Raw genomic sequence first — 27,406 nt, forward strand, 5'->3', positions numbered from 1 at the left:
CACGTTTTTGTCAAAAACGCTGAAATTCAGACAGTTTGGCAATCTCTTTTGCCATTAACCATCGAATCAATAAATACCGTACTGAAACATATCTTAAGTCACAATAATTTGTTAATCACTAAGGATGGTACAAAATTATTTGGACAACTATAATCCAGAGACCAAGGTTGGTACAATTCACGGAAGTTTTCTATACGATGACTGGCTCGAAAGGGGGAGAGAAAATCACTTACTTTTAGATAAAGACAAGGTGCCCTTTTTCCTTTTATTAGAATTGTTGGAGCAGTTTCGCGAGCTACAACATTTTGGACAAAACCAATCCTCCTCAGGAATATGTGTGAGTGAAGGATCGCAGCAATCAATATGGGTACCGACCCCACAGCCGATGGAACCACTTTCATCACCACAAATTAGCATTACATCACCTCTATCCCGAGATCCACATACTTGACAAAGTATATCATCATCATTAGAATCCTCAGGAGCAGCGAACTCTTCAATAATCTCTTCTGCCCTACTTTGAAGTTTTGCGTATGACCTCTCTGCCCAAGCATGAGTGCCATATAATACATGTCTCTCAAGGGAGAACCCTGGCTTGCAAACATACTCGACCAAGTAGTCCGCCAAAACACAAGGTATCTCATGTTTTAAGAACTCTTGGACCCACAAATCAACACGTGGCATACCAGGGCTAACTATAGCATAGTCAATTTCGGTACCAAAGAAACGGGTATAAGGAGGAGAAGTTGCTAATATTGTTCCATCTCCAGCTTTGATCGCGCGTTTCAGAGTATCCTGTAAAACAATTAAGTCGGATCACAAACATACGTCATAGTTAACAAAAAAGCGCAGATGAAATGGTTGGAAACTTATTGTCGTTAATAACCACATAACTTATGTTTGGACCAACAAACTGCATCACAATATAAAGACATGTCGTAAAGCCTATATATAACATTTCAGATGAAGGTCATTGTAGTATTGGCACGTAGGAAAAGAATATTTAAACGAAATGAAAATTCAATAAAAAACATACCAAAGGCGGGGCAATGCAATCGCCATATATTATGATGCGCATTCCATAGAAGGTGCCATGACCTGTTCTTTCTTTCAACAGCCGCCATTTTCTTGGAGCCTCCATATTGATTGCGCCATCCTCACTGAGGCCATTCTTGTGCCACTCATAAGGCTCCTCTGAAAGGAACTTCCCTGCCTCGCTACTAGCAGTTAAGAAATCAGTTTTGAGAATCCACCTGCATTCAACCAGAGATTAACTACATGGAGAATGAATAGTAACACCTTAATCCATTATATACATAACCAAAGAAAGCCAAACTACATTGCGGGGAATATGAATATGGAGAATGAATAGTAACACCCTAAATTCCCTCCATTCTACGAAACTCTCGTGTAAGGGAAAGGTTACAACAAAATTTTCCCTTTCCGATTGCCCTAAGTTTGAACACTCATTAGCAGGGGACGTGCTATACGATCATAGTTTTCTTTACCTTCCTGATGCAGCAGCAGCAAAAAATTTCTCTGTCCTACGTATAGGGTCTGGGGATATGAAGTGAGTCGCCTGATATGACCACTGATGAGAATCCCGGCAAACCCTTCCTTTTAAACGCTTGATTACATGTTGAAACTCCTTTCTCTGTAGGCGATGCCCACTTAATATAAAACATACGGCTTCAGTTTTTGCTCTTGCATTCGATTCTGATCTAGATGGATTCAGCCCCAATTTGCTAGAGTTGATCTTACCAGGCTTTACACTAGATTTAATAGTTCGATTGCCCTCACTTCTGCCCTGCCATATATCTTGCTCTCCATCAATTGGTCTATTCTCCTTCTCCTCTTCAATAAAATTCTTCGACTTATTTTTTGGTACAGCTGAGGTGTCATTTTTATCAGCAGGAAGGGACATTTCTACCACGATTTCTATTTCTGGCTTATGTACCGTCTCATTAGGAATATTCTCCCCAGATACTGCCTCCTCAGACTTCGATAATTCCTTGGAAACTGTGGTCGTCTTGCCTCTACCAGCAGGACGTTTTTTTGCTTGATGCTTTAGTATTAATTTTGAGGATGAGTCTACAACTGAAGGTAGCTTCTGTTTTTCAGTTTTATTTGTGCCTTTCTGAAAAGGCATTGCTTCTTCGCATTTTGTCACATGGCAAATAACTTTTGACCCCTCTTCTGTTGCTGTGTTTCTTTTTTTCGAAAGAGGAATTGAATCCTCATCAAAGGCCATTCCTAACTCATATTCACATTTGTCATCAGGAGCTTCGGTTTCATCATCCAAAATGTCAGTACTGCCGCCAGCATCTTCTGCATATTTACTAACTTTTTCTTGCTCTGTTGTTTTATTAACCCCAAGGATTTGGGGAGAACCTTGATTCTTCGTGGCATCACAAGTTGCAATCTCTTTGCTTCCACTGGAAAAACTAACGGCTTCAACTAGCGGGATAGTTTTATTCAAGGAAACTGATATTTTTGGTCCAACAGTGGCACCTGCTCTAGGTTTAGAACCCAAAATTTTCTTGCAAACTGACTTCTTTCGAGGCGGTTTTCTAATTAGTTTAACACCTTTGCCTAAATTCAAATTAGTATGGCTAGCAGATTCCTCATTCTGTGACTTGTTTCCTGGTGATGAACAATCGAGATTTCTAGCGACATTGTGTTGCTCTGCTTCATTATCATCAATCTTTTGCATTGCAGAACCCGTGATATCAAGCTTGCCGTTAGTTTTAGACTCACTTAAACTCTGAATAGCTATTTGTGGTGAAGTCTGATAGACATTATCACGCTGAGCAGATTCTGAGCTAGCATTTCTTGAGAATGGCTCGTCAAATGCCGGTGAGTTGGAGGTAAAAGCTGCAGGTTTGGAAATTAAGCACGTGTTTGAGTTATTAATACAATCTTCTTCAACGGGAAAATAATCGTCAGCTTCCGGTGGGTCATCAGCCTGTGGTGTCACATTTAATCCCTGAGATTTAGCATTTGCTGATGAAACTCTTTCAATGGACAATCTTGCATTAGCAGTCATCTTCCTTGATTTTAACTTAGTAGAAGAAGAAGCTTTATTTGTCCTCTTCTGAGGCAATAAACTAAACGGATCATCTCCTTTAAAAAAATCATTTCCATTCCCAGAATTTTCTGCTCTAGATTTTATTCCCTTGCTAGCCTTTTCTACCTTACTAGAAGAGTTTACACTGTTGTTGCCTCCTCTGCCTGAGCATTCATCTAAGATTCTTGGAAGAGTAAATTCCCTTTGGTTCTTTCTAGGATAACACATAGCTCTAGGCTTTTCATTTGAATTTGCTACTCCTGAAGCACTTGCCGAAGTTGACCGCAAGTCACTTGCCAACTGCTTAGACTCCAAAGAATTGTCAGGCAGATCATGTTGCTGCTCGGATGAATTTGCATTTCTAGTAATGCCAAGATCCTGGCAGCCAAGTTCCTTGGGAAAATCAGCATTCTTGGATTCACTGGTCTTAACATATGTGTCAGGTAACTGACATGAACTAGAATGCCTAGAAACATTAGGAACATGACTGTTTATCTTTGCATCATCAACATTATGAAAGCTCAAGTCTTGATCAGATCCATTCTTATTTCCTGGAATGGTTAGAGAGTCTTCGCCATGCTTGACTTCTGGCAAATCCTGTGGACCCGTAGAATCTGGGAAGGCAGTTGATGCTTCTCGTGCTGATCTTGACAATCCATGGGTTGTAGCTATACCACATTTCAAACTAAGGGGATTTTGGTTTCCACTTCTTCCCCCTGATTGCCCAAGCTTGGAATCTTCAGCCTCTTCCTCAGAATCCTTAGCCTCCTCCCCCGTCATCTCTAGTTCAAAACCACTGATTAAAAAAGAACAAAAGTTGAGTAGTCAGTTGAAATCAATGAGAACTTTCAAAAGCTAACGGACATAAACTTGTAATGATTACATATCTACGGCCAAAAGAAAAGAGCAACTTCATCACACATCTTCAAATACAATATGAAATGCCTATTACAGTAATCTGCATTTTCGATTTTCATATTTTATGCCTGTTATAATTATTCACCCAGATGACATTATGTCAGTGAGTTTAAATTGAAACTTTATAAATTCCCCAATTTAGCAAGTGCATAAATGTAAATCATCTTCAAATCCCAAAGAATGTCAGAAAGGATGAGCACAAGGTGCATTATGCATAATGACATCATCACATAAAAATGTTGGGAAAAGCAAATGTCATTCTATATTCCACTCAAATACAGTTAAGCTATCATTTCTTGACACAAGATTATTTACTGCAATCATTATCAAGTTCATCCAATAACATGAAACAAACCGTAGACAATCTCCAATTATACAGCAAGAGTATGATAAATATACAGGCAGAGAGAAGAATACTCCCCCCATTCAGCAACTACGAACATAGCAGGAGAAATACCACATTTGCCATGCTAGGATGTGGATAAAAATGTATTCTAAATTTTATTTGTACTTTCACATGGTACAACGCCTAACCTCTTGTTATATTTGTCTTCAGGAAGAAGCATCCATTCCTTCAAGCTGAAGAAGAAAACATTCACTTTAGATTTAGAGAACTCCAGTTTTTTTTTAATTCCAACAAGTCAATTGAAGAAGCTTAAATAGACGAGATTCATTCATATCCATTTCAAGTTAACAGGAAAAAGACGTACATACCAATCTTCCAACCAACGATGATTGACTAGCTTTATTGTGCCCAATCTCTTGGCAAGCTCATACTTCTCACCTATATATACTTTGATGTTGACGTCAAATTTCAAAAGGAAAAAAAAAAGATAATGAAATGAACGAAATGAGATACATCATAAAACAAAAGCGGAATAAACGTGCAGGTTACTGTGTCTGAATGTCAGAAAATTTTAGAAGATTAAACAAACCTTCAAATTTATAGCATATGAGGTGAGTAACCTTGTTTGCCACCAAAGGCTTCGAAAACTCTGCACCCATCAGACCGACCATTGTCTGAAGAGGAAAAATAAGGTAAAGTAAAGTATGGTTACATAACAATGTGCACAAACTCCTTGAAGAAATCAATACAATAAAGTATAACAAATGCTCACCATAATGTCATCCCTATCCTGGCGAAGATACCCGGTCAAGCACACTATCAAATTTTTTGCACCCGGTATTCCATTTAAATCTTTAAGAGGTCTGTACATAACCTGCCCAGTGGAAAACATAATTTTCTGTTAGAGAGTAAAATTTCTAGAAATTCATCCTACAAAGAAGCACAAGCATGAAACCAGTCACTGGTTTTCAAAATATCTAGTAGAAGTTCATACGATTTATGGACACTAAATATGAAAACAAAATTACTTGTTTCTCTCATGTTTTGATCCATACTTCCATTCAAGCATAAACAATTTCAATCGTTTCTAATCTTTTCAATGTGGAATGTGAAAAAAAAAAGTGTAAATAAAAGTATATTAGCTACTAATCAAGCTTATTCCTCTAGGGGAGTTTGCCACATGAACCAAACAATGAAATCGACCCCTTCTTTTTAGTTTGATATAAAACACAGGTATTTTCTATTGTAAACAATAATGTTTAAGCCGGATAGAACTATTAGGGGCGGTAAAATTCTTCCTCTAAATATTTAACTCAATTCAATTCACTATAACTTCAACTCGAAACCATAGGTTAAACTGAAACAACTCACTTTTAGTTGATCCACATGCTCAATGACAATGCAATCGACCTTTATCAAAACTAAAACTAGATATTCAACAAATCTATTTAGAGTAAAGGATTTACTGTCCCAAAGTTCTCTTCGGTTTTTCTATACCTCTTTTATTTATAATATCTTCCAATTGAACCACTGTTTTCATTAAAGCCTTCAATATCCCACTAGTTTGTTAAATGTAAGCAAGACACCTAAACCATGCAACTTATGAGCAACGGAACGATGTAAAATTAAAACATTAAACAAAAAAATAAAATAAAAGGAATGCACAGTACTTGAAGGCATTCCAATAAAACAGGAATTAAGATAATAGAATAACAAACTAACCGAGGCAGCATCAACGGGCATTCCAATATCGGCACTATGATCAACCCACAATGCAGTGACGAGTGTCTTCCCATCATTTCTAGCAGAAACACACACAGGATCATCCTACACACACAACACAAAGTTCTCTCCCTTCAAGTCAAGACCAAGGATAGGGTTAAAGAAGGAGGAAATCGAATTCAACTCACATTTACAATCTTATCAACAATAACATGCGTGCAACTCCCACCGTACTGCCCTACATCAACTCCACCGCCATTCACAAGCTTAAACCGGATCTAAACAATCACAAATTGAAATTCATCAAACAAATAAACCTTCCACGTCAGAAAATAAACAAAAATAGGAAAGGGAAGAGAAATAGAGAGAGAGGTACCTTGGTTTCAGTGGCAGGATTAAAGCCAAAGAGAACGAAACGAACACCGCGAAAAACTCGCGAAGAATAACTCGTTTCCAACATTTGAAGAGAACGAAGAAGTGAAGAAGGAAAACAAACTTGTCGAGGAAGACTTGAAATGGTAACCAGTTAGAGAGAAGAAGGTGAAAGCTGTTTTTAATTTATTTATCTTTTTGCGAAAAATAAAGCGAGGGAACTTTTGATTTTGGTTAGCGGGACAATGAAATCCAACGTGAAATGGGCTCTCCGGCCCATTAAAGTTGGGCCGGACCGAACATTCCAGAAAAAATCTTGTAAACAAAACCAGTTATCTATTTCTATGAGCGCTTGTTGGTTAGGTTGGTAGGTATAAGAATTAAATGTAACGATTTAGTATAGTACAAAGTATCTGGTTTCCTTCAATCCTTCAACAACCTCTCACCATTAACACTCACTGAGTTCAGTGCAGCGATCCATGGGTTGGCTCACTCGGTTCATAACCGCCGTGGCTTTCTTAGCCATGGGAGTGATATTCTCACCGGAGACATTGGGATCAAAATCACCCGCACTATCCACCTACCTCAAACTGGCTCACCTCCTTAGCTTCTCCACCGCGTTCGGCGCTGCTCTATGGGTCACCTTCATCGGCGGCATCATCATGTTCAAGTAAGCGTCTTTGTCACCCTTGTACTGTGCCCTAAATTGTGTTTGATTATTGAATTGTTTGTTTCAGGAATCTTCCGCGGCATCAGTTTGGTAACCTGCAAAGCAAGATGTTTCCGGCGTATTTCTCGATGGTGGGTGTATGTTGCGCTATATCAGTGGCTTCCTTTGGCTATCTCCACCCGTGGAAAACTTCCTCCACTACTGAAAGATACCAACTTGGCTTCTTGCTCTCTTCCTTTGCTTTCAATCTTACCAACTTGTTTGTCTTCACGCCCATGACCATTGAGGTAATTTGTTCATTGACATTTCTGAATTTCCCTTTTGTTGGGTGCAATGTGCACTTGTTTGGAATGAAAACTTTGGATGCTACTCAAATCAAGTGTATATATGTCAGCTTCCTATGTCAAATTCTATTTGCATGTCGCTCCTGATTAGTAACATATAGTAGGATTGAAATGTTTTGGATAATTAGTATTAGAGGGATGAAGATGATTATCTTAGGTTGGGTTCTATAGGTGGTTTATTTTGTGGTGAAGCTTGATGCATTTAATGGCAGATTGGTCGAGAGATACCTATCACTTGGGTCACATTTGAAGCTAGTGAAGACCAAAGTGGCACATGTCTGTTTTCTTATGCGTGCTTAGGAAAGCCGATATGGCAAAATCATAATGAATTCCTTAGTCGAAATTTTGTGCAAGTGCAACTAATTAGTTGTTCACTAAAAAATCTAAAACCTTAAGTGGTTTATCTTAGAAGCTTGATTAATTTTGATATTTGCCAGAATATTGAATATGCATAGGTAGACCATCCAAATCTATAATTTCTGCTCATCTTAAATTCTAGGTAAGTTGGCTGATGGTTTCTTACCTTTAAATCTAGGAGTTCTTTCCCTTTTACATTAAAAAGGGAAGACCTATAATCAAACTCAATAGTCATTATGTTGATTCTGGCTTTTATAAATTTTTAACTCATTATTTTTTTTATCATATTGTCATTACCAGTTTAGCACTGTGTTTCTGCTCTTTCCACTTGTTGTTGTCTGGAAACTTGAGGATTTTGGATTGCTCACGAGTATATTTATAACATTTTATATACTGATCATCGTCCCCATATTTAAAAGAAACAGCTATTATCCAATCATCAGTAAATTTCACAATTTGGAGAGATAACATAAGTCTCCTATCTGCTCCCTTGTTTCCTCTACCGCCTCACATGAATCATATTTTCAATCAAATATCTGAGTTATGACAACATTGTACGCCGATAAGCTGCCAACACTTACAGTACCTTTTTATAGTGTATAACACAGCCATTTATTTGTTCTGATGCAGATGATGAAGCAAAGGCACAAAGTGGAGAGAGAAAATAATATTGGGGAGGAAGTTGGGTGGTCCAAAAATGTGCAAGTTGCAAAGTCAAACCCCAAGCTTGCAGCCATGAATAAGAAGTTTGGTATGATTCATGGATTATCTTCCCTTGCCAATATAATGTCGTTTGGAAGTCTTGCCATCCACTCATGGTACTTGGCAGGTAAAATTGATCTCTGATTCAGTGTCTACTTCCCATTCTATTTAAGATGGTTGACCTCGTTGTGAAGAACTATATTAAGTCAGGATCCCAGTGTTCTCTTTATTGGAACCAGTTACTTGTTTTCTTGGCAAGTAAAAGAAGTCTGGAATGTCTATGCAATTTATGAAATGTACTGTTAAAGTATTACACTATATCGATTGGTCAAGAGAGTCTCATGGGTTGCCATGGAAACATAATGTAATCACCCTACCTTGCAAGAATAAATTAAGTAGTCTCTGCACCTTGCTGTAGGCAAAGGTAACAAAGATAATCGTCTACAGCTGCCCCAAGTTAAATACATTTACACATTTTGCATTTACTTAATTGACCTTCCTTTTTGCTACCTCATTGTGGGAGGGATTACATTTTGCTACTTTCAGTTCAAATCCACAAATTACCAAGCTACTTGTACTTGACCATTGAGTGGCAATGCTGTGGCCTATTTTAAGGTTCTCTCAAAACGCGAGGATTCACCTTCCGTCTTCCCTGGTGAAATGCTTTAGTTGTTAGGGCATGTTCATAATATTTAAAGTGTTGTGCATGTGAGTGTATGTGCACGTGCTTGAATACAGTAGAGTGAATAGTAATGCTAGCTTAATGGCCATTGACCCATGTATGAGTTTTGTCAAGTTTTATGTTGACTACCTAACTTAACCCTCCTCCTTTATCTGGGATTAGGACAGGCTATGACATCATAGGCAGAGTTAACGGCCATCCACCCAAAGAAAAAAATAAAAAATCAGTAACTTAGCTTTAGCGTTTGTTTGTTTCTCCATTTGCAATGAGTTAGGGAGCAGCAACTTTGTTTTGCTTTGAAAAAACTGAGTCTTGACGAAGTCTTCATGCATTAGGTGTTTAACCTTCATTTCGTTGAAAATTACAAGCCATTAATCACCTTTTTTTCAAATTAATTGCCAGTTGAGCTTGGCTGTGAATTGTGATGTCTTGTTGATCTATGATTGTGGGCACAGTACACATTCAATATCGTATGAGTACTTGTTTGTGATGGGCAGATGATAGCTTTGTTTCAGTGAGTATAATAACGAAGTAGAAAGTTATTGTCCGCATTACGAGAGAGAAAATTATGAAGTAGAAAATTCTCACGTTCGTTCAAACGTTCATTTATCTTATTTCAATGAAAATTCAACACATACCAAAAGAAGCCAGGGGATGTAAGAGATCCATCTTAAAGAAAATGCTTATATTTATTTTTGAAGATATAATTCGCAACTTTATGCTTTCTGTGTAAACATTTCTTTCTAAAACTACACATTTTATAGTCTAAAATAAGTTGGAGTTTAATGGGCCATTTGAGTTAGTTTTAAAACATTAATCACGGGATTTCATGATCCAGCATCTTTTAGAAGAAATTGTTTTAACTTATGTGAATTGAAAAAAACATTTGTTCTTATTATCAAACAAATCGCAAATTCGGAATAATTTTGCTGTATGACAAAGCTTTACGCATACGTTCAATGATATGTCGATACTTCATTTATCCTTGGTTTGGTGCTCGGTACCCAGTTTTACTTGCTTCTTAGCACTTGTAATTTAGCAAGTTTCTCTCTGAATCAAGTTTAGCCATGAGCACGGATTTGGAGAGAAACATATGCTTTATCCTTGGGGTTTGGAATTTCAAAGAGAAATATTAATTTACAAATAGATTGTTATATTTTATTGACGAAGGTATCTAATTTTAAACAGTTACTCAAATTAACTTTTAAACAAAGGTATCTTATTATAAATTATTATATTTTAATTTTATATTTAATTGAAATTATTTTTATAAATTAAGATTTTTTTGGTCCAAGTAAATATTTTTTAAAAATGCTTATATAAACGCACGCTTAAAGAATCTGATTATTTAAATAATTATGCAAAATGTCTTATTCAACAAATGCTTTGTGTACTACTTTGGAAATAAAATGAACTTGATGGGCTATTTCCATGATTGTTACTAATTGATCATCTCGTAGTTATTGGGTTTTGCTTTTCAATTGAAATTTTTTCAATAGAATCTCTTGCTTGTTTGTATCTTCAACACAGTTTTAAGACACTGAAGCGTAGTCCTCCGATATAGACCAAGATTAATCGTTATTCCGAATGTATCTACTACAAGATTAATTATCAACAAACAGATTTGGACTGCATACCAACGAAATCATCAATGTTTTGAATCTTTACAACTATTTGCATGACGCTACTAATAAAAATATCCAACTGTCATCGATACTACGAACCTTTACAACAAATAACAAGTGTGTAGTGACCCACCATCCGCATCAATCAATCAAGAACAATAAAAATGTTGCCTTGTGCTGAGATAACATCTAGTCTATCCATCCAAAATACTATTGAAAAGCAAATTATTATTATCATCATTATTATTAAGTTGAACTATTAAAGGGGTATGGTTGGCTATTTGCTCTTGACCCTTCAATAGCAAGTTAAAAAAAATTTCCATGTATGCTAATTCCATATATTTGCTCACCACTTTGTACCAAAAAATGGTAAGAAGGAAAAGTGGTTGGCTTAACCATATCCAAATCGACGCGTAGTCAAGTAACGCCGCCAAAAGCGCAAAAATTGGAAAATTAGAGGTGTAGGACGTAGAGAGAATAATGCTTTGTTGGATGGATAGACAATGGAAAGAGGCAATTGGACTTGGTGGGGGGGACTCGTCCTTTTTTGTCTGAGTGTGAAAATATTAGCCGTATAATTCAGACTAGAACTTGTTGAGTAGACGAAAGAATCTGGTTCCAAGCTTGTCGGCTATTTTTGGTGTGGCATGTGAATCAGCATGTGCATAAAATGGATTAACCGAGTCCAAACAATAGAATCTGGCTCGTTTTCATGAATTGGCAGTGTCTTTCATTTTCTACCTATCTTGTAAAGTAACGATTTCTTCGTCCACTCTTTCAAGTTACAACTACCAACGCCTTTTCTGAATACGCACGTAATGCATGGGGACTAATTTCTTGGGCTAACGCATTATTGCTGATCACGATGTTTATTGACGAGACCCAGTTTATGGTGTGTCCACAAATAACGAGTTTAATATCTTCCTCACAAAGGTCAAGCATGAGTAAATAACTATTTTAATTTCTCAAATTACTACAAATGACATTTACTTCAATTTTTTTAGATAACTTTGATGGTAAAAATAGTATTTACTCGGCAAGCAAAATTATGCCTTTCCTTCCCTAATTTGCCATGCCCACAACTACCTAAAAAATCGAATAAAGCCTCACCTAATTTTTGTTGGTCCAACCAAACACTCAAGTCATTTTACTAAAGTACTGGACCAATAAAAGCATAAATTGAACGCAAAATCAATTGGATTTGTAAATGTTAATTTGAGCAATATTACAGTACAAGGACCAATCATGGGAGACACTCAATTTTGAAATCAATGAATAAAGAATCATCTAATGACCTACTTACCATGTGCTCTTGCCCTATACGACTGTCCCCCATGATAAATAATGAATCATCTTATATTCAATTGAGGTTAATTACGCTGTATGTCCCCAAGAATAACAATCTAGCAGGGAATAAGAGCAACACAAACAAATGCATATGTTGGGATGCAACAAGCCTACTGAACCTTTTCAAGGACTCTCTCCCCGTTTGTATCATGCCAGAGAAGGGGGACTGGCGTTGACCCATATTGACCGATATCATGGACCTCCCAACAACAATGCTGGCATCAATTCCACGTGGTAATACAAGAGGCCACCACACCTTGCGCCGTTGCTCTCTCTTTGTTTTACGGATCTGGTTTAGTTCTTGGCGAATCACAGTTCTCACAGACCTTAAGTAGGAATTCATGTCATGATCTCTTTGTATACTTCCTCCAGATCCATAAGAAGACCGGTCACTTAATATCTCAAGTGGATGGGGTGAGTTCAAGAAGCCCATCTGAGCAGCTCGGAGCTGCTTGTCTGTGTCATTTGATTCTGACAAAGGACCACACAAAAGATATAGACCACTCCCTGATGGCAAGAGATGATGGCTAGGTGAAAATTTCTCATCTGGCTGTAGAATCAGCAGATTACCCATTGGTGCATATAGTAGCTTCTGCAATAAATTTACAAATAAGAAATTCGGAGGCTTATATATATAAGAAATTGTTTATCTACTGCAGTACAGAAAATTGGATAAGCAGGACTTCACCTGGTTACTGAGACAAGGATGATTACGGAAGTTCCCATTGACAGCCTTCAATAGTTCTGCGACATGGTTAGGATAATTACACGAAAATGCTCGTGGTACAATGTCTCTGTGCATTGTGATTGCCTGAACATGACTCCGAGGCAAGCCAAGCTTTTCTAGCAGACTATCACCTCCACACATGATGGATGGGGAACCGAATGTTACCACAGGAAGTAGAGAGGAGATTGGCACTTCGTGCCTTATTAACAGCATGAGATTTACAAGTAATGCCAAGCTTCCACCAAGAGAATGCCCGGTGAATCGGAAAGTCGCACGGGAACCTCGAGATTTTAGGTGAGCATGAACTTCTGGCAACATCTGTTGATATATCCCTTTAGCAGCCTCGTATATACCTCTGTGCACAAGGACATCCAAATCCTGGGAAAAAAGTATGTACATCATCATCTCAATTTCAGGATAGAGTTAGGTACACGTTAAGAAAGATTCAAAACTATTTATTTATAAACATAAAAAGAATGAAATTTCCCTTTGAGAAGAAGGATGTCATGTGATCAAACTGCTTTGGGCTGCAGCATTAACAATTACCTCAAATTTAATCGGCTCAAAAAGTAGGTTTGCTTGCCATGAAGCCAGTGTCTCAGAACCCTACATATTTATTTAGAAAACAAAAGTGAGAAAGAGCACATAAAAAATTGGCAGTGAACACTCGCATATATCACCATCTAAATAGCATAACACAACTAAATATTGCGAGCAACAATAATAACTATTTTATCATATGTTAAGTTCTAACATATTACAGCTAACTTGGTAGCTGTAACCAAGAAATACAATTCACACAGCCTAATGCAATAAAATGTCCCCAATTAATTTCTCCTACCTGAATAACAAAAAATCTAGTACCACTCTGGTCATCATCACAGACAAACCATTCGCAGGGTGTTGAATGTGCAGAGTTTAGATCATCTGCAACAGCCTGCTTTACTTCCTCCTTTGCTGCAACCACTGCTGTCACCGAGTCAGTAGTCGCCATCAAAGATGCCACCTCTGTGTTTATCATGTTAGCACTGTCAGGGCTCTCATTGCTTCCTTCATGCGAAGCTTCACCAGCTGTGGCATTTGAGGATTTGAATGGAAGTATGCTCCTCGTCTGAGTATGCAGATAAGAGGCAGCAGACGCAGCAATATTATAAGCAGCATTTGCACTTATCTTGTATCCACTGTTCTTCGGCTCCTCTCTTTCTTCTTCTTCCTTCTCATCATTTTCAACTTTATGGGGATTTTTTTCAGCTGTTGCTGCCAATTCCTTCTTCTCTATTGATGAAGTCACAAAACGCAGACCATAATGTTTTAAGAGTTTCCCTGGCTACATTATCAGAGCCAAAATATATATCAGCCTTTCACATGCATTTTGTTAAAATCAGATGCCAAGATCTGTAAATCCATTTCAGAATTTATCATATGAACAAAAATCAATAAGAGGTTTGCAAAAATATGTTCTAACTGTAAAATGTAGTTGAATCCTAAGTACATGATAGAAAGAAACAACCCCACCTACATATTCTCCTTGCAAAACTATTCGCTAAACATCAATCAGATCATATAAGTGATGAGTAATCCAAAGTAGTTAATTTGTTATAAATTACCCTCGCTAATGACAAAGTACTAAGATTTTGTCCGAGTTAAATGAAGAAACTTAGACACAAATGAAACAAGTGTCATGGCAAGGCATTTCCACCAAAACATTATGATTTAAAACCTAAACCTTCCACGGGCTTTTAAGAAGTTAGACGTAATTAAGACATAATGAATCTCCAAGCATTCAATGGGTTTTCGGAACAAATCATCCAGATCAGTTGACAACAAGGTAGATCTGAGGTCCCAACATTTTATGAATCAAAGTTTAAAACCTAGCCAGGTCACGCACTCACAAATAACAAGAAAGCAAAATAGAAGAAACATGAAACAGATTAGGCAACTACCAAAGCAAAAGCAAAATCGGAAATAGACAATAAAAGAAAGATCTCAGTGCAACTCAGACTCATACATTGATTTTGGGTATAGAATAAGCCAAGTTCCCCAAGTGTGACATCTGAGCATACAGTCTTGCTTCAGCTAAAGACACCCTCCGTAGCATTCTGGAAAACGAGTCTCTATCGAATTGAACCTCTTCTTTGCCACAGTCACCTTCATCTTCATCAACCCTGCAACCATCACACGCCTCCTCTTCATCCTCATTCGTTTCATGAAATTCATCATTAGCCGCAACATCCTCTTTGTTTCCCTGCTTCCCCTTCCACGTAGACCTCACATGCAAAATCTTCAAAACCCAGTTTCCTCTCTGCTGTTCCATTCCGTCACCCTCTCCGTCATCTCTAACGGCCTTCCCTTCGCCGTTCTCAACCAAAACGGCGTCGTCAAGGGCCAGCCCTTTGTATCTGCTATTCCCAGCTCCCCGAGGCCAGAGAGATTCCAAAGGATATCTAAAAGAAAATCTCGAAAACACCGACTTCTGCGGCGGTTTCTCCGCCACGGAACGCCCCACCGTGCTCACTTGAGAAGGATTCGCACGTGCGTCCAGAGATCCACTGATAGGGATCGTGGGAACTATCCCACTTTTTAAACACATAGTTTCCATTTTCCTTCTTGGTTTTCAGACAACACAAACTTAACAGTGTTCACAACGATGATGTTTCTGCTTTAGCGTTGAGTGTTGAGCGTTGAGCGGTGAGCAGTTGGCTTCAATCGTGTTTAAAACGAATAGCAGAGACAGAGAAAGAAAGAGGAGGGAGCATTTAAAGAGATCTTAACCCGAAAAAATCACTTAAAAAATAAGACACAGGTGACCGAATTTATCACAATTACGTGATTATTGGGTTAAAAGGCCCGATTTGGGGAGAAAACGACGGCGTTTGTTCGAGTCAAATAGTGTTTAGACGCGACGGCGTCGTTTGGAAATAGTGGGACTTTACGTGTTTGGTTTGAGAATTGCGATTTGCGAGCAGGGCTCTGTATTGGTCTCCGTCACGTGTATGTGGCCAATGTGTCGGGTAGTGAGAGCGTGTGTGTGTGCGCTTTGCATTTTCGAAGAAAAAGCGCGTGATTCTCTTGCATCTACCAGAGTTTCAGATCCAAGTGCCACGTCATATGGTTCAGATGAAGTACACGTGTACATCTAGTGACGTGTCCGTAAGGTTTGGGCTTCCTAAGCTCGTATCTTTCTGTTCCGGAAGATCGCCCCGTGCGTGTCACCGTTATCATCTGCTGCCACAGAAAACGCCACCCCCTTCACGCCGACGGATCAGAACAAAACTAAGACAGAATAAGTAAGAAAAATATGTTATTTAGGTCAATCAATTTTAACATATTACTTGTTTCAATTAATAAAATATTACAATAAATAAATATGAAAATACCTCTATTAAAAATACTATAACTCTTACGATAATTAAGTGATAGTTTATGTACTTTCAATAAAACTATTCTTTTCCTTGATCTGTATTTATATCGTTAGACACATATAAAAATATATATGATTAATGATGAGTTATATGAAAAATATTTTCCAATTATATTTCGTTAAGGAATGTCATAAAAGTGTTGTTTGGAAACAAAATTAAATAATACTAAGAAGTCTTTCATTTGTTTTATTTTCTTTCAGGGATCTCCATTTTTAGAAATGTAGGAAGTTTAATTTCCTTTTTAAGATACCTGCTTTTATACTAGGTTGCAAAAAGTCCACGAAAAGCAAAGCATTGAATATAATTAATAATCTAGTTATGAAGTTAGGTTATGCAGTTAAGAAAACGGTGGTCACTGTATTTATGCCAACTAAAACCTATTGTCAACCCAACTACGACCTATAATAGTTATGATCGTGTAAATTTTTTGGGTTTAACTATCTGTTTAGGTGAAAGTATGGGAAATGTTATTCTTTTTTGTATTCTTTATTTTATGCACTCAATTAAAAAATAAAAAAATATATAATATCAAATTAATTACAAAAATATATAAAGTAGGATGTTCATGACATTTTTTATTGACGCTTTCTTTCAAATTAAATTAAACAAACAATATAATAAAAGATCTAACGCCTCTATATAACACATTGTTATTAATTGAAATTCAGTGGAACTCTTATTTAATCAATTTTAATCAAGTTGATGATAAAAAGTATATTGTTAATATTATTTATGTCAACGAAATTTATAATAGAATTTTTTTAAAATGAGATAATATTTTTTTGTTTATACAATTGAGCACTTTTTGCATTTTTGAGAAACGTGTATCTTAAGCACTTATATTAAATTAAATTTTAAAAAATAATTATTCAATTAACTGTTTGACCAAAATAGATGTATTTTTTTAGATGAATTTATCTTGCTTATTTTGTAACATTTTGTTTTCAGACAAACATATTTTAAACTGATAATTTATTATATTTTATTTTTATCCTTGGCATTTGAATAAAATTTCTTACTTACTTCCCTGTAATTCCAGAAAAGTTCTCACCTTCATAATACCTATTTTTCTTTCTAGACATTATTGTATACCTACTTTCACTTTTGCCAAGATTGTGTATATGAACTTTGACAAGATTACATGATTTGTCGCCGTTGGTTTGTTGTAGAATGAAAAATATATAGTTCTGACTTAGCAAAAACAACATATAATAAGAGTGTTTTTAAAATAGAAACCAAACATAGTCTTATTATTTTACAATTTTGTATTTTGATCACAGTTCTTTTAAGAAAGCTTTGTGGATTAAGAGTAAAGTAAAAGAGTGAGATTAAGAGAGTGTTTGTTTTTCTTTTTAAAAATATTTTTCTGTTTTTAAAAATAAAATTTAATATAAATTTATATTATACCTACCCTAATACTTCCTACTATCAATTATTAGTTTATCATATCTCCTGTTACATGATCTTAACATCACTTACGGTTAAATTAAAGAGAAAATATTTTTTTGTGATTAATTAGTGTGCTTTGTACGTTTGTAATTCTTTTAAGTAGTAATTTTGTTCGTACACTGTAAAAGTATTATTAAATTAAATATTGAAAAAAATAATTAAAATATATCATTTAATTACTTTTGAAAATTATAAATTTTGCAAATTAAAAATAAATAAATATTATAATTTTTAATAAAAACTATATTATTTAATAATTAATAGTCACAACTTATATATAAAAATTGATTAAAAAATTTAATAATGTTTGGAAGGAGTTTTATTCAAACTGTGTAAGATTATAGCAGATGATAATTTTTTTTCTTCGAGTATTTAATATATATTTTATTATTAATTAAAATAATAAAATATATGCAAATTATATTTTTAATCTAATAATTTTCATTCGCAGGCTTTTTTTTAATTCAGCCAATAATAAAATATAAAATATGCATTAAAAGACTCTGCCTATTATCTTCCTTCTCTTCACTTTTCCCACTCCTGCACGGTTCGCAACTTAGAACTTCAATGTTGCTTCGCTTTTGGCTCTCAGGTGACTGAAAAATTCGCGAGTTCTCATTCTCATTGAGGCAAGGTTTCATTTCCTCTCCGATTTTGTTTTCTTCAATTTCTCTTTTATTCTCTCTCAAGATTCCAAGGTTTTACTCACCTTCCAGAATCCCTAAGTAGCATTCTTATTGTGTGAGATTGATTCGTTTATAGTTTCTTCCCTTTCAAAATCCTTATTATGACTATGTTTATTACTCGTGGATTATTGTTGCTTTGAATAATTGTTTTCATCTGACATCCAAACCAAAAAGTCGCTTGGTTTAAAACCTTTACATTAGGGATTGTAGTGCCGAGTTTTCAGTGTAGAAAATTCAACTGTTACCACTGTGAGTTTTATTCACAAAAGTTTTAAGTTGAACAATTTGTTGCGGCTTTATTTAATTGTGCTCTATTTGGTTAATTGGGTCGCGTCATTCAGAAGCCTCATGGTCCTGCTTGTCATGATATTAAACATATGGAGTTATTTTGTTCAGTATAATTCTTGCCTTCCTGTGGAGAAAAAATGATAACTGCAGTTTTGGTGTGGGTTTTTATCCCCAAATCAAGGGCTTGGTTGTGGTGGGTTGGAAGTTCATTTGAGGGGTATGGGGTTGCCTAGTCTAGTGTCTCTGGCATGCTTTCCTCATGGTGGAAAATGTCATTGTTTCATTTTTCATTCTCTGGGATTCTGTGTGCAGAGCAGAATCCTCGCATGCGGCACTGGAAGATGCAAACTTTGTGTATTTTCTGTTAGTTTCTCCTTTTCACTAATTCCATCTACTCACTGAAGATAACAGTGTAAGCATTGTGCAGCAACAATGAGCAACACCTCTGCCGGAACCTCGTCAAAAACAAAAGCATCATCCTCACAACCATCAGAAACTTCATCCAAGCGCAAAAGAGGAGTTTTCCAAAAAGAATGTTAGATTTTTTTTATTCCAATGTTAATATTTTAGTCTAGTCATCTCAATGTTTCTTACTAATCTTTTTCTTGCGTTGCTGTAGTGCAGCACATGATGTATGGCTTTGGAGATGATCCTAATGTAAGAACTATTCCATCCTTTCTTCTCTCTTATGTACTCATTATTTTTGTTTGCCTGGTTACGTAATCATTTAACTACCGGATTTTTTTCCATGTAAATTTTTAATAGTAGTGTCCATTAACTTGAACCTTTTATCTTGTTTGCCATTGCAATTAGCCACTTCCTGAAAGTGTAGCGCTTATGGAGGACATTGTTGTAGAATATGTCACAGAACTGGTAATAATCTTACCTTTTAATTGTTCAACTAAGTCTAAGTCTGTATGATCTGGAGTGGTTAGCTTTGTTAGCCTTATGCAAATGTTTCTGACTAGGTACATAAAGCCCAAGATATTGGATCTCAGAGGGGGAAGCTATCAGTTGAAGATTTCCTCTATTTGATTCGCAAGGTATTCCTTTCTTTATGAAAATGGTGAATAATTATTATGAAGATTAAGAATCTGGAAAATCGTGAATTCTCTGTATCTCTTCTCGAATACTGCATTAGATCCAACATTACTCCCCTACATCATTAAAACACATTTAAAAACTTTTTATCTTTTTTGTCCCTTTAAACCCTTTTCTTAAAATGTGCAAAAAGTTATGTGTTAGAAGAGAAACACAACTGAATAAATGAATTAAACAGGAATCTTGCACAAAATACTTGAAAATTCCTCTAAAAACACTTGCATGTGCTGGAAGTAATCTTTTGAGTTGAACCATTTTTTTTATAAGTACTTATATCCTAACTTATTCAGCATCAGAATTTCCCAACACAATTGTAATCGAACACTTCCAGTCTGAAACTGCTTGTTCTCATATGCTTTTATGAGCATTTTGATTTCAATTGCTTTTAGGCATTAGGCATGATATACAAAAGCCTGCTGTGATGGATTAAGCTCGTACTTGGGAACTTGTTACAAATATCAATAACAAGTATCAATCAATCTTTATCCAATTTAAATTTTATTGTCTGTTTTTAAAAGTCTTATGTGGAGAGCACATTCTGAAGCAGGACAATCATTAACTTCTACTAGCCAAACTCTGTTAATTGTCTTAAACTTATAACCTGTAAACACTCAGAACAAGGGTTGTCCGAAACAGCTTGTTTGGTCAGTTCTGATTTTCTAATTTTATGTCTAATCTGAGTTAGGAACTATAATCTCGCCTTGAATCATTCCACTCACTGCTGCAACAATGCAACTGTGTAGTACTTAACTATTCCAAGTTTCTAACGATGAATATTAGCATTATAAACTCTATATTTGGACAAGCCGAGAAATCTGATATTTTTGGTGAATATATACTACCAATAAATTAAACAATAGGATCACACTACCATCATATTTGTTTGCAGATTGTAATCTGGGGTCCAATAAATTATTCTATATAATGCAGGATATGCCAAAACTTAACCGATGCACAGAATTGCTGTCTATGAATGAAGAGCTGAAACAAGCAAGAAAGGTTTTTGAATCAGACGAGGAGAAACTGAGGAAGGTTTTTGAGGTTGATGACACAGCTGAAGGATGAACTATGAAGATTGTTGAAATGCTCCATTGCTGCATTCTCGATTGGTGCCGACTGCCGAGCTGGTCTCACTTTGTTGGTTATAATATTCATGTTTTGAGGATGCTCTAGATATGAAACTATACCCGAAGGCCATGATTGAATTGAAACTGTTTTATCTTCATACGTGAATATGACGTGTACATAATAATGTGATAGAAGTTTCATGAGAAAATATAACTACCAACTCGTTCCAGCAATTTACTGGAATTTAAAGCATACGTTATGCTGCCTTCAATGCTCAGGACCAAACGCAGCAATTCACAAAGATGAGCCAGTGATAGAGTTATAACTATATTAGGTTAGAGATTAGCTTGGAGTATATAGGACATATCTTCTCGGCCGAAGGTGTCTCAGCAGACCCAAAAATATTAGATATGTGGTTATGGTCAACTCCAAAGGGCATAAAAGGCTTGCGTGGATTTGTGGGATTGACGGGTGATTATAGGCGTTTTGTAAAAGGTTAGGGTGAAATCATTATGCCCTTAACCCAGCTATTGAAAAAAGAATCTCGGTGTAATATTGAAGCACAACTTGCATTTGATAAGCTGAAAGGTGCTATCACAGCTTTGCCAATTTTTGCTGTTCCTGATTTTTCATGTTAGAAACTAATGCTTCGGGCAAAGATAAATTTATAATTAGTTAACGTAATAATCTATATCTCAATTTTATATATGAATATTTGTTTAAAAGTTCTTACCTAGTTGTAGTTGATTTTTCTACTGAGTTTTTGATCCATTGGTTTTGGAAGTTGTTTAAATTGGTAACGTAAACTGATTCTTGGTCAAATTAGTTGAATTGATCGGTGTAATTTGATTTTCAAAACCATAATGTTTACAAACACTCTTGCATCCTGAATGTGGGGTGGGCGGCTATGAGAATTAAGTTATGTTCACTTTAAGGAGTCATTTGAAGTCTGGGTATTCATTGTTGACGGTAATCATTACAAAGGAGTAAATAACAAGTTATTGGTTCTTTAGCAGCTTGAAGTTCTTAATATGCAAGTTATCTGTCTTTTTTGTTTTCACGTTTTAGTAGTATTTTATTTTAAATAAACGCATGTTTTGAAAGAAATTTGATCATTTGTTCAAAATATTTATTTAAATTAAACTAAAAATAAAAGTTACTTTTAAATGATATATATTTATCACACTAGAACTTTGAGTCGTTCTCTGCATGGAAAGAAAGTCCACAAATCATCGATTTAAATATGTTCACCATTCTGAAGGAAATAATCAAAAATCTATTTGGAGGAGAAAAAGTTAGAAAAAAAAAATATTATGCTTTATTGGACAGTTTTATTATATCTATTTGATCAAAACCAAAAGAATTAAGGTTGTGTTGAGAAAAGAAAAGAATCCCTCGCCGGCTAAGTGTGTTGATTGACGACTCTTGCTAAATGAACCTAGAATGACTGACCATTCCTTGACTTTCGCTATACAGAACAAAGTAATACTCATTCCCATCGAATAAAGTCACATAAAATCACAATTCCGGCATGTAAAGTCTACTCTTTTTCCAAGTTACACCCACAACAAATAGCAATTACAGTGACACAACCGTAGGTTTGATTTCATTATCAAAGAGAAAACTTATTTATTGCAAACCACTAGCATCTCCTTACTACTCATTTTAAGAGATTGATCAACCATTACCGAAGGCTAAAGGAGGCATGAAGAAAGGGACTTGCAATTGAGCAGAGCACTACTGAATGAGTACTATTCGCTCTATAATCATTTCCGATATGGCATAAATTCAATCCAATGTAAGCATGTCTTCTCAGCTCGTGTTACAATTTAATTTTCATTGCATCGTTACTAAAAAGAATAGCGTGCCATGAAGGCACTGGAATTCACAGGGTCGAGGATTAGCTTCCTCATCTTTGTGTGAGGAAAACCTACCTATTTGTTAACTAACAAAATCGGGGGACAGGCCTGGATAATCAAGGTTTACTTATACCGAAGCACCTAATCATGTTACATTGAGGACATAATAGGAGAAATAAAATGTATCCTATATTCTAATCAAGAATGGCTTTTATATTCGTTTTCTGCTCCTCCGTTAGTGAGGTGGGGAATAGAACCTCAAATGTGACATAAAGATCTCCTTTCTTTGTGCTCATATGCAGTAGCATGCCCTCGCTTTTGAACTTCCTCACTTGCTTTGGGTTTGTGATTCCCTAATGGTCAAAAAAATTGTCAGATACGTGCCTTTTCTTATGCATGCAGTTATATATCATATTAATGCCAATTACGAGCTGCAACAAGGATGCTTCATGCTCACCTTCGAGCTTATGTCCACCAGATGCTCATCTAGGTGTTTAATAGTCTTTTCAAAGCCAACAAGTGCTTGAACCTGAACATAAAGTTTTAAAAATAAACTTTACAAGGCAAGTAGAATTTTAAGGAGACCAATAACAGACAAGTTAACGGTTTGCAAAGTCACAAAAACATTATAATTCAACGTGTTATGCTAGTCAGTAGAATAAAAGTATACTGTTATTACATGTCTTGAACATGTTCAATATAGCTAAGGAAAAAAGTATAGATCAATTAATCGATAAGCATACAAAATTACAAATTATTGCAGTATTTACCAGAGTTATAGTGACAGTGGTGTGCAAGTCATTGCCTTCCCTTCTGAAGAGCTCATGTGGTGCTGTACGGATACGAAACTGCTCATATATTGTCAGCAAACTGCACATCGTAACATGCAAACAAAACAGCTATTGAGTAAACATGAGAAATAAGTTACTTACCCTTAGATCTCCGGACTCTCCATCAATTATGGGCTCACCATCCTCATAAAATCGCACTTCCTGTGAAAGGATAAAACCGATAACTGTATCATGTGAGTGCGTTTTCAGCAAGCTTCCTTGGGGCGTGTAGTTTTTTCTTTCAATTGTATATTTTATTAACAATTACAAAAATCGCACATGTATTTGTTTATACAACACTCTAGTGTTTTCATCGTTTCCTTCAAACACCACCTTAATTTGTGTATTTTCAGCTTAATCTAGAACACCCTTCAAATTGGAAATTGGTCTTCTACATCTAATGTTTGGCATTTCTTCTAAAAATAGAATTTTGATGAACTTAGAACAATCCCATGAATTCTGTTTCTATCTAGATCTCTCTATTTTAGGCAAAAAGAACTTTTGTTGGACAACTAATCAGCTTGACACTTTGTTTGAGTTCCTTGATGAATAGGACTAAAAAATAGTACCAAAAGGCTCCACTAGTTGACTTAGAATGAAAGATAACATCATTCAGTCAGGTTTGATACATGTACTTAACTGTGTTTAAGCAATTAAAAAGTTACATTTATTTCTTCATGCAAGATGAGCCGGTACTTTTCAAGAGTGAAATCCAAAATTATTTTAATTTTCTTGTGGTAGCCTAAATTGAACCACTGACCTGTTTTTGTTCTTATGGTCATCAGAAAATTCAGAAAAAATGTGTTTGAAGGTCTTTTCCCCTTATTTTTAGTGCTGATAAATAGATAAATGTACAAACTTGTAAGCTAAGTAATTTTTACCAGAAAATGTAAGATGGAATTTTAAAATTTAGTATACAATTCAAAAAACAATGGATTGATTTTGAATCAATTCCAATTCTAATATAATTAAAATCAGGCTCATTAATTATATTTTAATTCCACTTTTGTCATCTAATTAGTGTATTTAGAATATAGAAGAAATGTGATTTGACATACCTTATGAATTATGATAGGAACCTGAACTAGCTGTGTAGACCAAAAATTGAAGAGAGTGATAAAGAAAGTTAGAGATGAAGTTGTGTTATTTCTGCTATGTGGAGATGCAAGGAGATAATTCCATTACAAGCAGTGGCCCCTTACCGCCGAGTAACTCAATGAACAATTATTTCAACCGTTCCTGCTTTTGACAACTCCTGCTATCTAAACATAAACTCCTAACTAACTACTCCCGCGACCCATTATGTTAACTAACTAACTAGCTGTCCTAGCGTTTATTCTTTTGTGTATTCATCTTCCAAACCTTAGATCCATGATAACACCTTATAGAGCAGAGCTTATATAGAAAGGGATGTAAGACATGATATATTCATAATTACATATTGCTTAAAGCCTTTATATATAAACCTTAAAGGATTACCTGTCCATCTTCCATGCCTTTCTCAATATCAACAGTGATGAAATAACCATCTCTTTCATACTTAACATTGGGACATTGCTCACAGACCTGGACAGGTAAACTAATAAATAAGAGTGAAAATTTCCAGATATTTTAACAATAGGAATGAATGTGCACATATCCCCTCCCCAGAATAAAAGAGAAGAAAATTGTCTGAGCTTGAAAATTAACTAAAAATTTCAGGTAGGAAAAATGTCCTCAAGCATGAAAAGATCGAAAACAAGAAAAAGATCTATTCTTTCAACATTTTTAAAGATGTTTACCTGCTCTGTCATCTGTTGAAACATCCCGGGACCTATTTGCTTGTGATAAACCTCATTTCTACAGTTACAGCGTCTCTTTCCAGGTGCGGGCTTTAAAACATTTTTCTCCCTCCAAACCTGATAATTACAACGCAAGAGCCAAGGGTCACAGAGACACTTAGAAGTAATCACTACTACCTGAGAAACTTTATACTGCTAACAGAGCAGAGTGCTTGATAAATAGATGATAACTATGAGATAGTTTACAACTATGCCTTACTAGTGGTAAAGTATGTGCTCGGTGAATGTACTTCAAATATGAATTGAGATGCCCGAGATAGAACAGAACAGGTAATACGGGACATGCTCCAGTTATTATGTGGAATATGTGTATGACATGACTCAGGCTGAGTTTGATGAACACACAAGTTCTGCTTAGCAGCTCCAAAATGAATTCTGCTCTGCATCTAATATTTTGTTTCTGATTTTCTGTATTGGCTGATCTAGCCAGACAAAATGGGTACTTTGCTCTTACCCTTTTTTAGTTCGTCCAAGGAGAGGCTCAAAATAGGCCCTACAGGGGAAGGGGAGAGGAGATAAAAGATTGGGAAAAGGATGGAGGCGCGCACACAATTCATGTTTTGCAACTTAACCAACTGACCCAACTCGAGGAGACACTTTGCCATTACCATATAAACCATGTACATCGTCAAAGTTAATTTCATTTCCATCTATAACCAACGCACAAAATGTTACAGAAGTTGAAAAATTGTATGACATGCATATCAGCCTAACATTATCTTAACGCTGAATGTATCTCATTAACAGATACACAAATTTAATGCACAGAAATGCAATCAAAAGACTAGCTAGATATGAACACACCTTCAAGGAACCTCCCATGTACAAATCTTCCAGTGTCGCATCCAATTCAACAACCACGTCATCACCTTTCACAATTCTCTCTTCCTCTTCCACTGGACCTCCCCCGAAGAAACTGAAACAAAGAAACATAAATTCAATACTCAAAATCAGCGCGTCTCACACACACTCACTACCCACGTGCAATGCTATTGATGAAACAGTTACACGTTGAAACCTTCAATTCTATAGGAAACAAAGCACAAAATTAAAGTTAATGCGACTCACGAACTGAAAATATCTTGGAAGTTCATTCCCATTCCACCGCCTCCTCCAGCAGCATGCTGTTTCAAACCTTCTTCCCCATACTTATCGTAAATGCTTCTCTTCTCGCTATCGGAGAGAACTTCATACGCTGATATACGATGACAATTAATTCAACAATTAAAACATTAACAGGCTAGATTGATTAAATAAATAAAATCATAGTTTAATTAATTAATAGCAATATACCATTGTTAATTTCCGCAAATCTCTTATTAGCTTCTTGATTGCCAGGGTTCTTATCGGGATGGTACTTCAACGCGAGTTTCCTATACGCCCTCTTTATCTGCTCGTCCGAAGCGCTTTTCGGGACTTGAAGTACGTCGTAATAGCTCTTTCTGTCGAAAATATTCAAAAATTAACGAGGAAACATACATTAAAATTCGTGAGCATCGTTTGTCAAATTGGATCATTCTGGAGAGAGAACAAACAGAGAGAGAGAGAGAGAGAGAGATAGAATATAAATACCCCGCAATGGCGTAGAGAGAATAGCAAATAATAAGGCATAGGAGGAAGAAGAGGTTGACTCTTGGATGAGCCATTGGGTCTTGTTTGAAAAGAAATCAAATGTGTACAGTTATGAATGTCTTTGTTTTGGTGCAGTGAGAGTGAGAATCCTGAAAGTGATTCCGCAAAATGAAATCGAGATTTGCAAGTGCAGCGTTCTCCTGTCCAAACTCTCCAATCCATGGTTACCCTTTCTGTGTTCCAACCAATCCTACATTTACACGTTGCACATTCTCTATGCTCTCTCCCACTTTTTCCCACTTCACATCTACTAACACCTTTCATCATGCTCAATTCGCAGGAGAACACACTCTTTGTTGCATTAACTCAATTTTTGTATACTTCAAAGTATTTTTAAAATTGATAAGTGAA

At 36.0% G+C, this 27,406-nt stretch overlaps 5 protein-coding genes across 6 annotated transcripts; 2 read left to right on the top strand and 3 right to left on the bottom strand.

Annotated features, from left to right (window-relative positions):
- Positions 1-177: 177 nt before the first annotated feature.
- LOC113873803 (BRCT domain-containing protein At4g02110) lies at positions 178-6,513 on the bottom strand. Its single transcript, XM_027512128.1, is given in 10 exon segments — positions 178-795; positions 1,037-1,253; positions 1,509-3,863; positions 4,520-4,564; positions 4,700-4,769; positions 4,921-5,005; positions 5,104-5,205; positions 6,054-6,158; positions 6,242-6,331; positions 6,430-6,513. Coding segments are annotated over 10 exon segments (3,771 nt in total).
- Positions 6,514-6,777: 264 nt separating this feature from the next.
- On the top strand, positions 6,778-9,290 carry LOC113872858 (transmembrane protein 205). The gene is made up of 3 exons (XM_027510710.1): positions 6,778-7,095; positions 7,163-7,382; positions 8,427-9,290. The coding sequence occupies exons 1-3, from the start codon at positions 6,905-6,907 to the stop codon at positions 8,640-8,642; spliced, it is 627 nt and encodes a 208-aa protein (XP_027366511.1). The 5' UTR covers positions 6,778-6,904; the 3' UTR covers positions 8,643-9,290.
- A 2,692-nt stretch (positions 9,291-11,982) lies between these two features.
- Positions 11,983-15,694, bottom strand: LOC113872602 (phospholipase A1 PLIP2, chloroplastic-like). Its single transcript, XM_027510290.1, has 5 exons — positions 14,888-15,694; positions 13,721-14,206; positions 13,426-13,485; positions 12,841-13,257; positions 11,983-12,744 (listed from the first exon to the last, which is right to left on the bottom strand). Exons 1-5 carry the CDS (start codon positions 15,476-15,478, stop codon positions 12,166-12,168), a joined length of 2,133 nt encoding a protein of 710 aa, XP_027366091.1. The 5' UTR covers positions 15,479-15,694; the 3' UTR covers positions 11,983-12,165.
- Positions 15,695-18,289: 2,595 nt separating this feature from the next.
- LOC113873181 (transcription initiation factor TFIID subunit 13) lies at positions 18,290-21,573 on the top strand. Of its 2 annotated transcripts, none has more exons than XM_027511200.1 (6): positions 18,290-18,379; positions 19,136-19,259; positions 19,344-19,381; positions 19,538-19,597; positions 19,693-19,767; positions 20,756-21,196. In XM_027511200.1, the coding sequence occupies exons 2-6, from the start codon at positions 19,157-19,159 to the stop codon at positions 20,888-20,890; spliced, it is 411 nt and encodes a 136-aa protein (XP_027367001.1). In that variant the 5' UTR covers positions 18,290-18,379; positions 19,136-19,156; the 3' UTR covers positions 20,891-21,196. The 2 variants fall into 2 exon arrangements, with proteins under 2 accessions (XP_027367001.1, XP_027367002.1); XM_027511201.1 differs by having other exon boundaries at positions 18,295-18,379; positions 19,152-19,259; positions 20,756-21,573.
- Positions 21,574-22,651: 1,078 nt separating this feature from the next.
- On the bottom strand, positions 22,652-27,323 carry LOC113872670 (dnaJ protein ERDJ3B-like). The gene is made up of 10 exons (XM_027510395.1): positions 26,996-27,323; positions 26,717-26,865; positions 26,492-26,618; positions 26,228-26,339; positions 25,364-25,480; positions 25,062-25,148; positions 23,685-23,744; positions 23,523-23,600; positions 23,210-23,281; positions 22,652-23,105 (listed from the first exon to the last, which is right to left on the bottom strand). Exons 1-10 carry the CDS (start codon positions 27,067-27,069, stop codon positions 22,947-22,949), a joined length of 1,035 nt encoding a protein of 344 aa, XP_027366196.1. The 5' UTR covers positions 27,070-27,323; the 3' UTR covers positions 22,652-22,946.
- Between the last annotated feature and the right edge of the window lie 83 nt (positions 27,324-27,406).

This window comes from Abrus precatorius, unplaced genomic scaffold, assembly GCF_003935025.1.
Source record: "Abrus precatorius isolate BTA unplaced genomic scaffold, Abrus_2018 Scaffold7, whole genome shotgun sequence".
NCBI classification, from domain to species: Eukaryota; Viridiplantae; Streptophyta; class Magnoliopsida; order Fabales; family Fabaceae; genus Abrus; species Abrus precatorius.

Excerpts from the sequence above, each read along its gene's own strand:
- LOC113872602 (XM_027510290.1), bottom strand. The coding sequence starts at position 15,478 with ATGGAAACTATGTGTTTAAAAAGTGGGATAGTTCCCACGATCCCTATC. Across the intron at positions 14,207-14,887 it reads ATTCTATACCCAAAATCAAT|CCAGGGAAACTCTTAAAACA; the intron begins GTATGAGTCTGA and ends CTGATAATGTAG. Across the intron at positions 13,486-13,720 it reads CTAGATTTTTTGTTATTCAG|GGTTCTGAGACACTGGCTTC; the intron begins GTAGGAGAAATT and ends ATAAATATGTAG.
- LOC113873181 (XM_027511200.1), top strand. The coding sequence starts at position 19,157 with ATGAGCAACACCTCTGCCGGAACCTCGTCAAAAACAAAAGCATCATCC. Across the intron at positions 19,382-19,537 it reads GCTTTGGAGATGATCCTAAT|CCACTTCCTGAAAGTGTAGC; the intron begins GTAAGAACTATT and ends CATTGCAATTAG. Across the intron at positions 19,768-20,755 it reads TCCTCTATTTGATTCGCAAG|GATATGCCAAAACTTAACCG; the intron begins GTATTCCTTTCT and ends TATATAATGCAG.
- LOC113872670 (XM_027510395.1), bottom strand. The coding sequence starts at position 27,069 with ATGGCTCATCCAAGAGTCAACCTCTTCTTCCTCCTATGCCTTATTATT. Across the intron at positions 26,619-26,716 it reads ATTTGCGGAAATTAACAATG|CGTATGAAGTTCTCTCCGAT; the intron begins GTATATTGCTAT and ends ATCGTATATCAG. Across the intron at positions 25,481-26,227 it reads ACATGGGAGGTTCCTTGAAG|GTTTGGAGGGAGAAAAATGT; the intron begins GTGTGTTCATAT and ends TGTAATTATCAG.
- LOC113872858 (XM_027510710.1), top strand. The coding sequence starts at position 6,905 with ATGGGTTGGCTCACTCGGTTCATAACCGCCGTGGCTTTCTTAGCCATG. Across the intron at positions 7,096-7,162 it reads GGCGGCATCATCATGTTCAA|GAATCTTCCGCGGCATCAGT; the intron begins GTAAGCGTCTTT and ends TGTTTGTTTCAG. Across the intron at positions 7,383-8,426 it reads TCACGCCCATGACCATTGAG|ATGATGAAGCAAAGGCACAA; the intron begins GTAATTTGTTCA and ends GTTCTGATGCAG.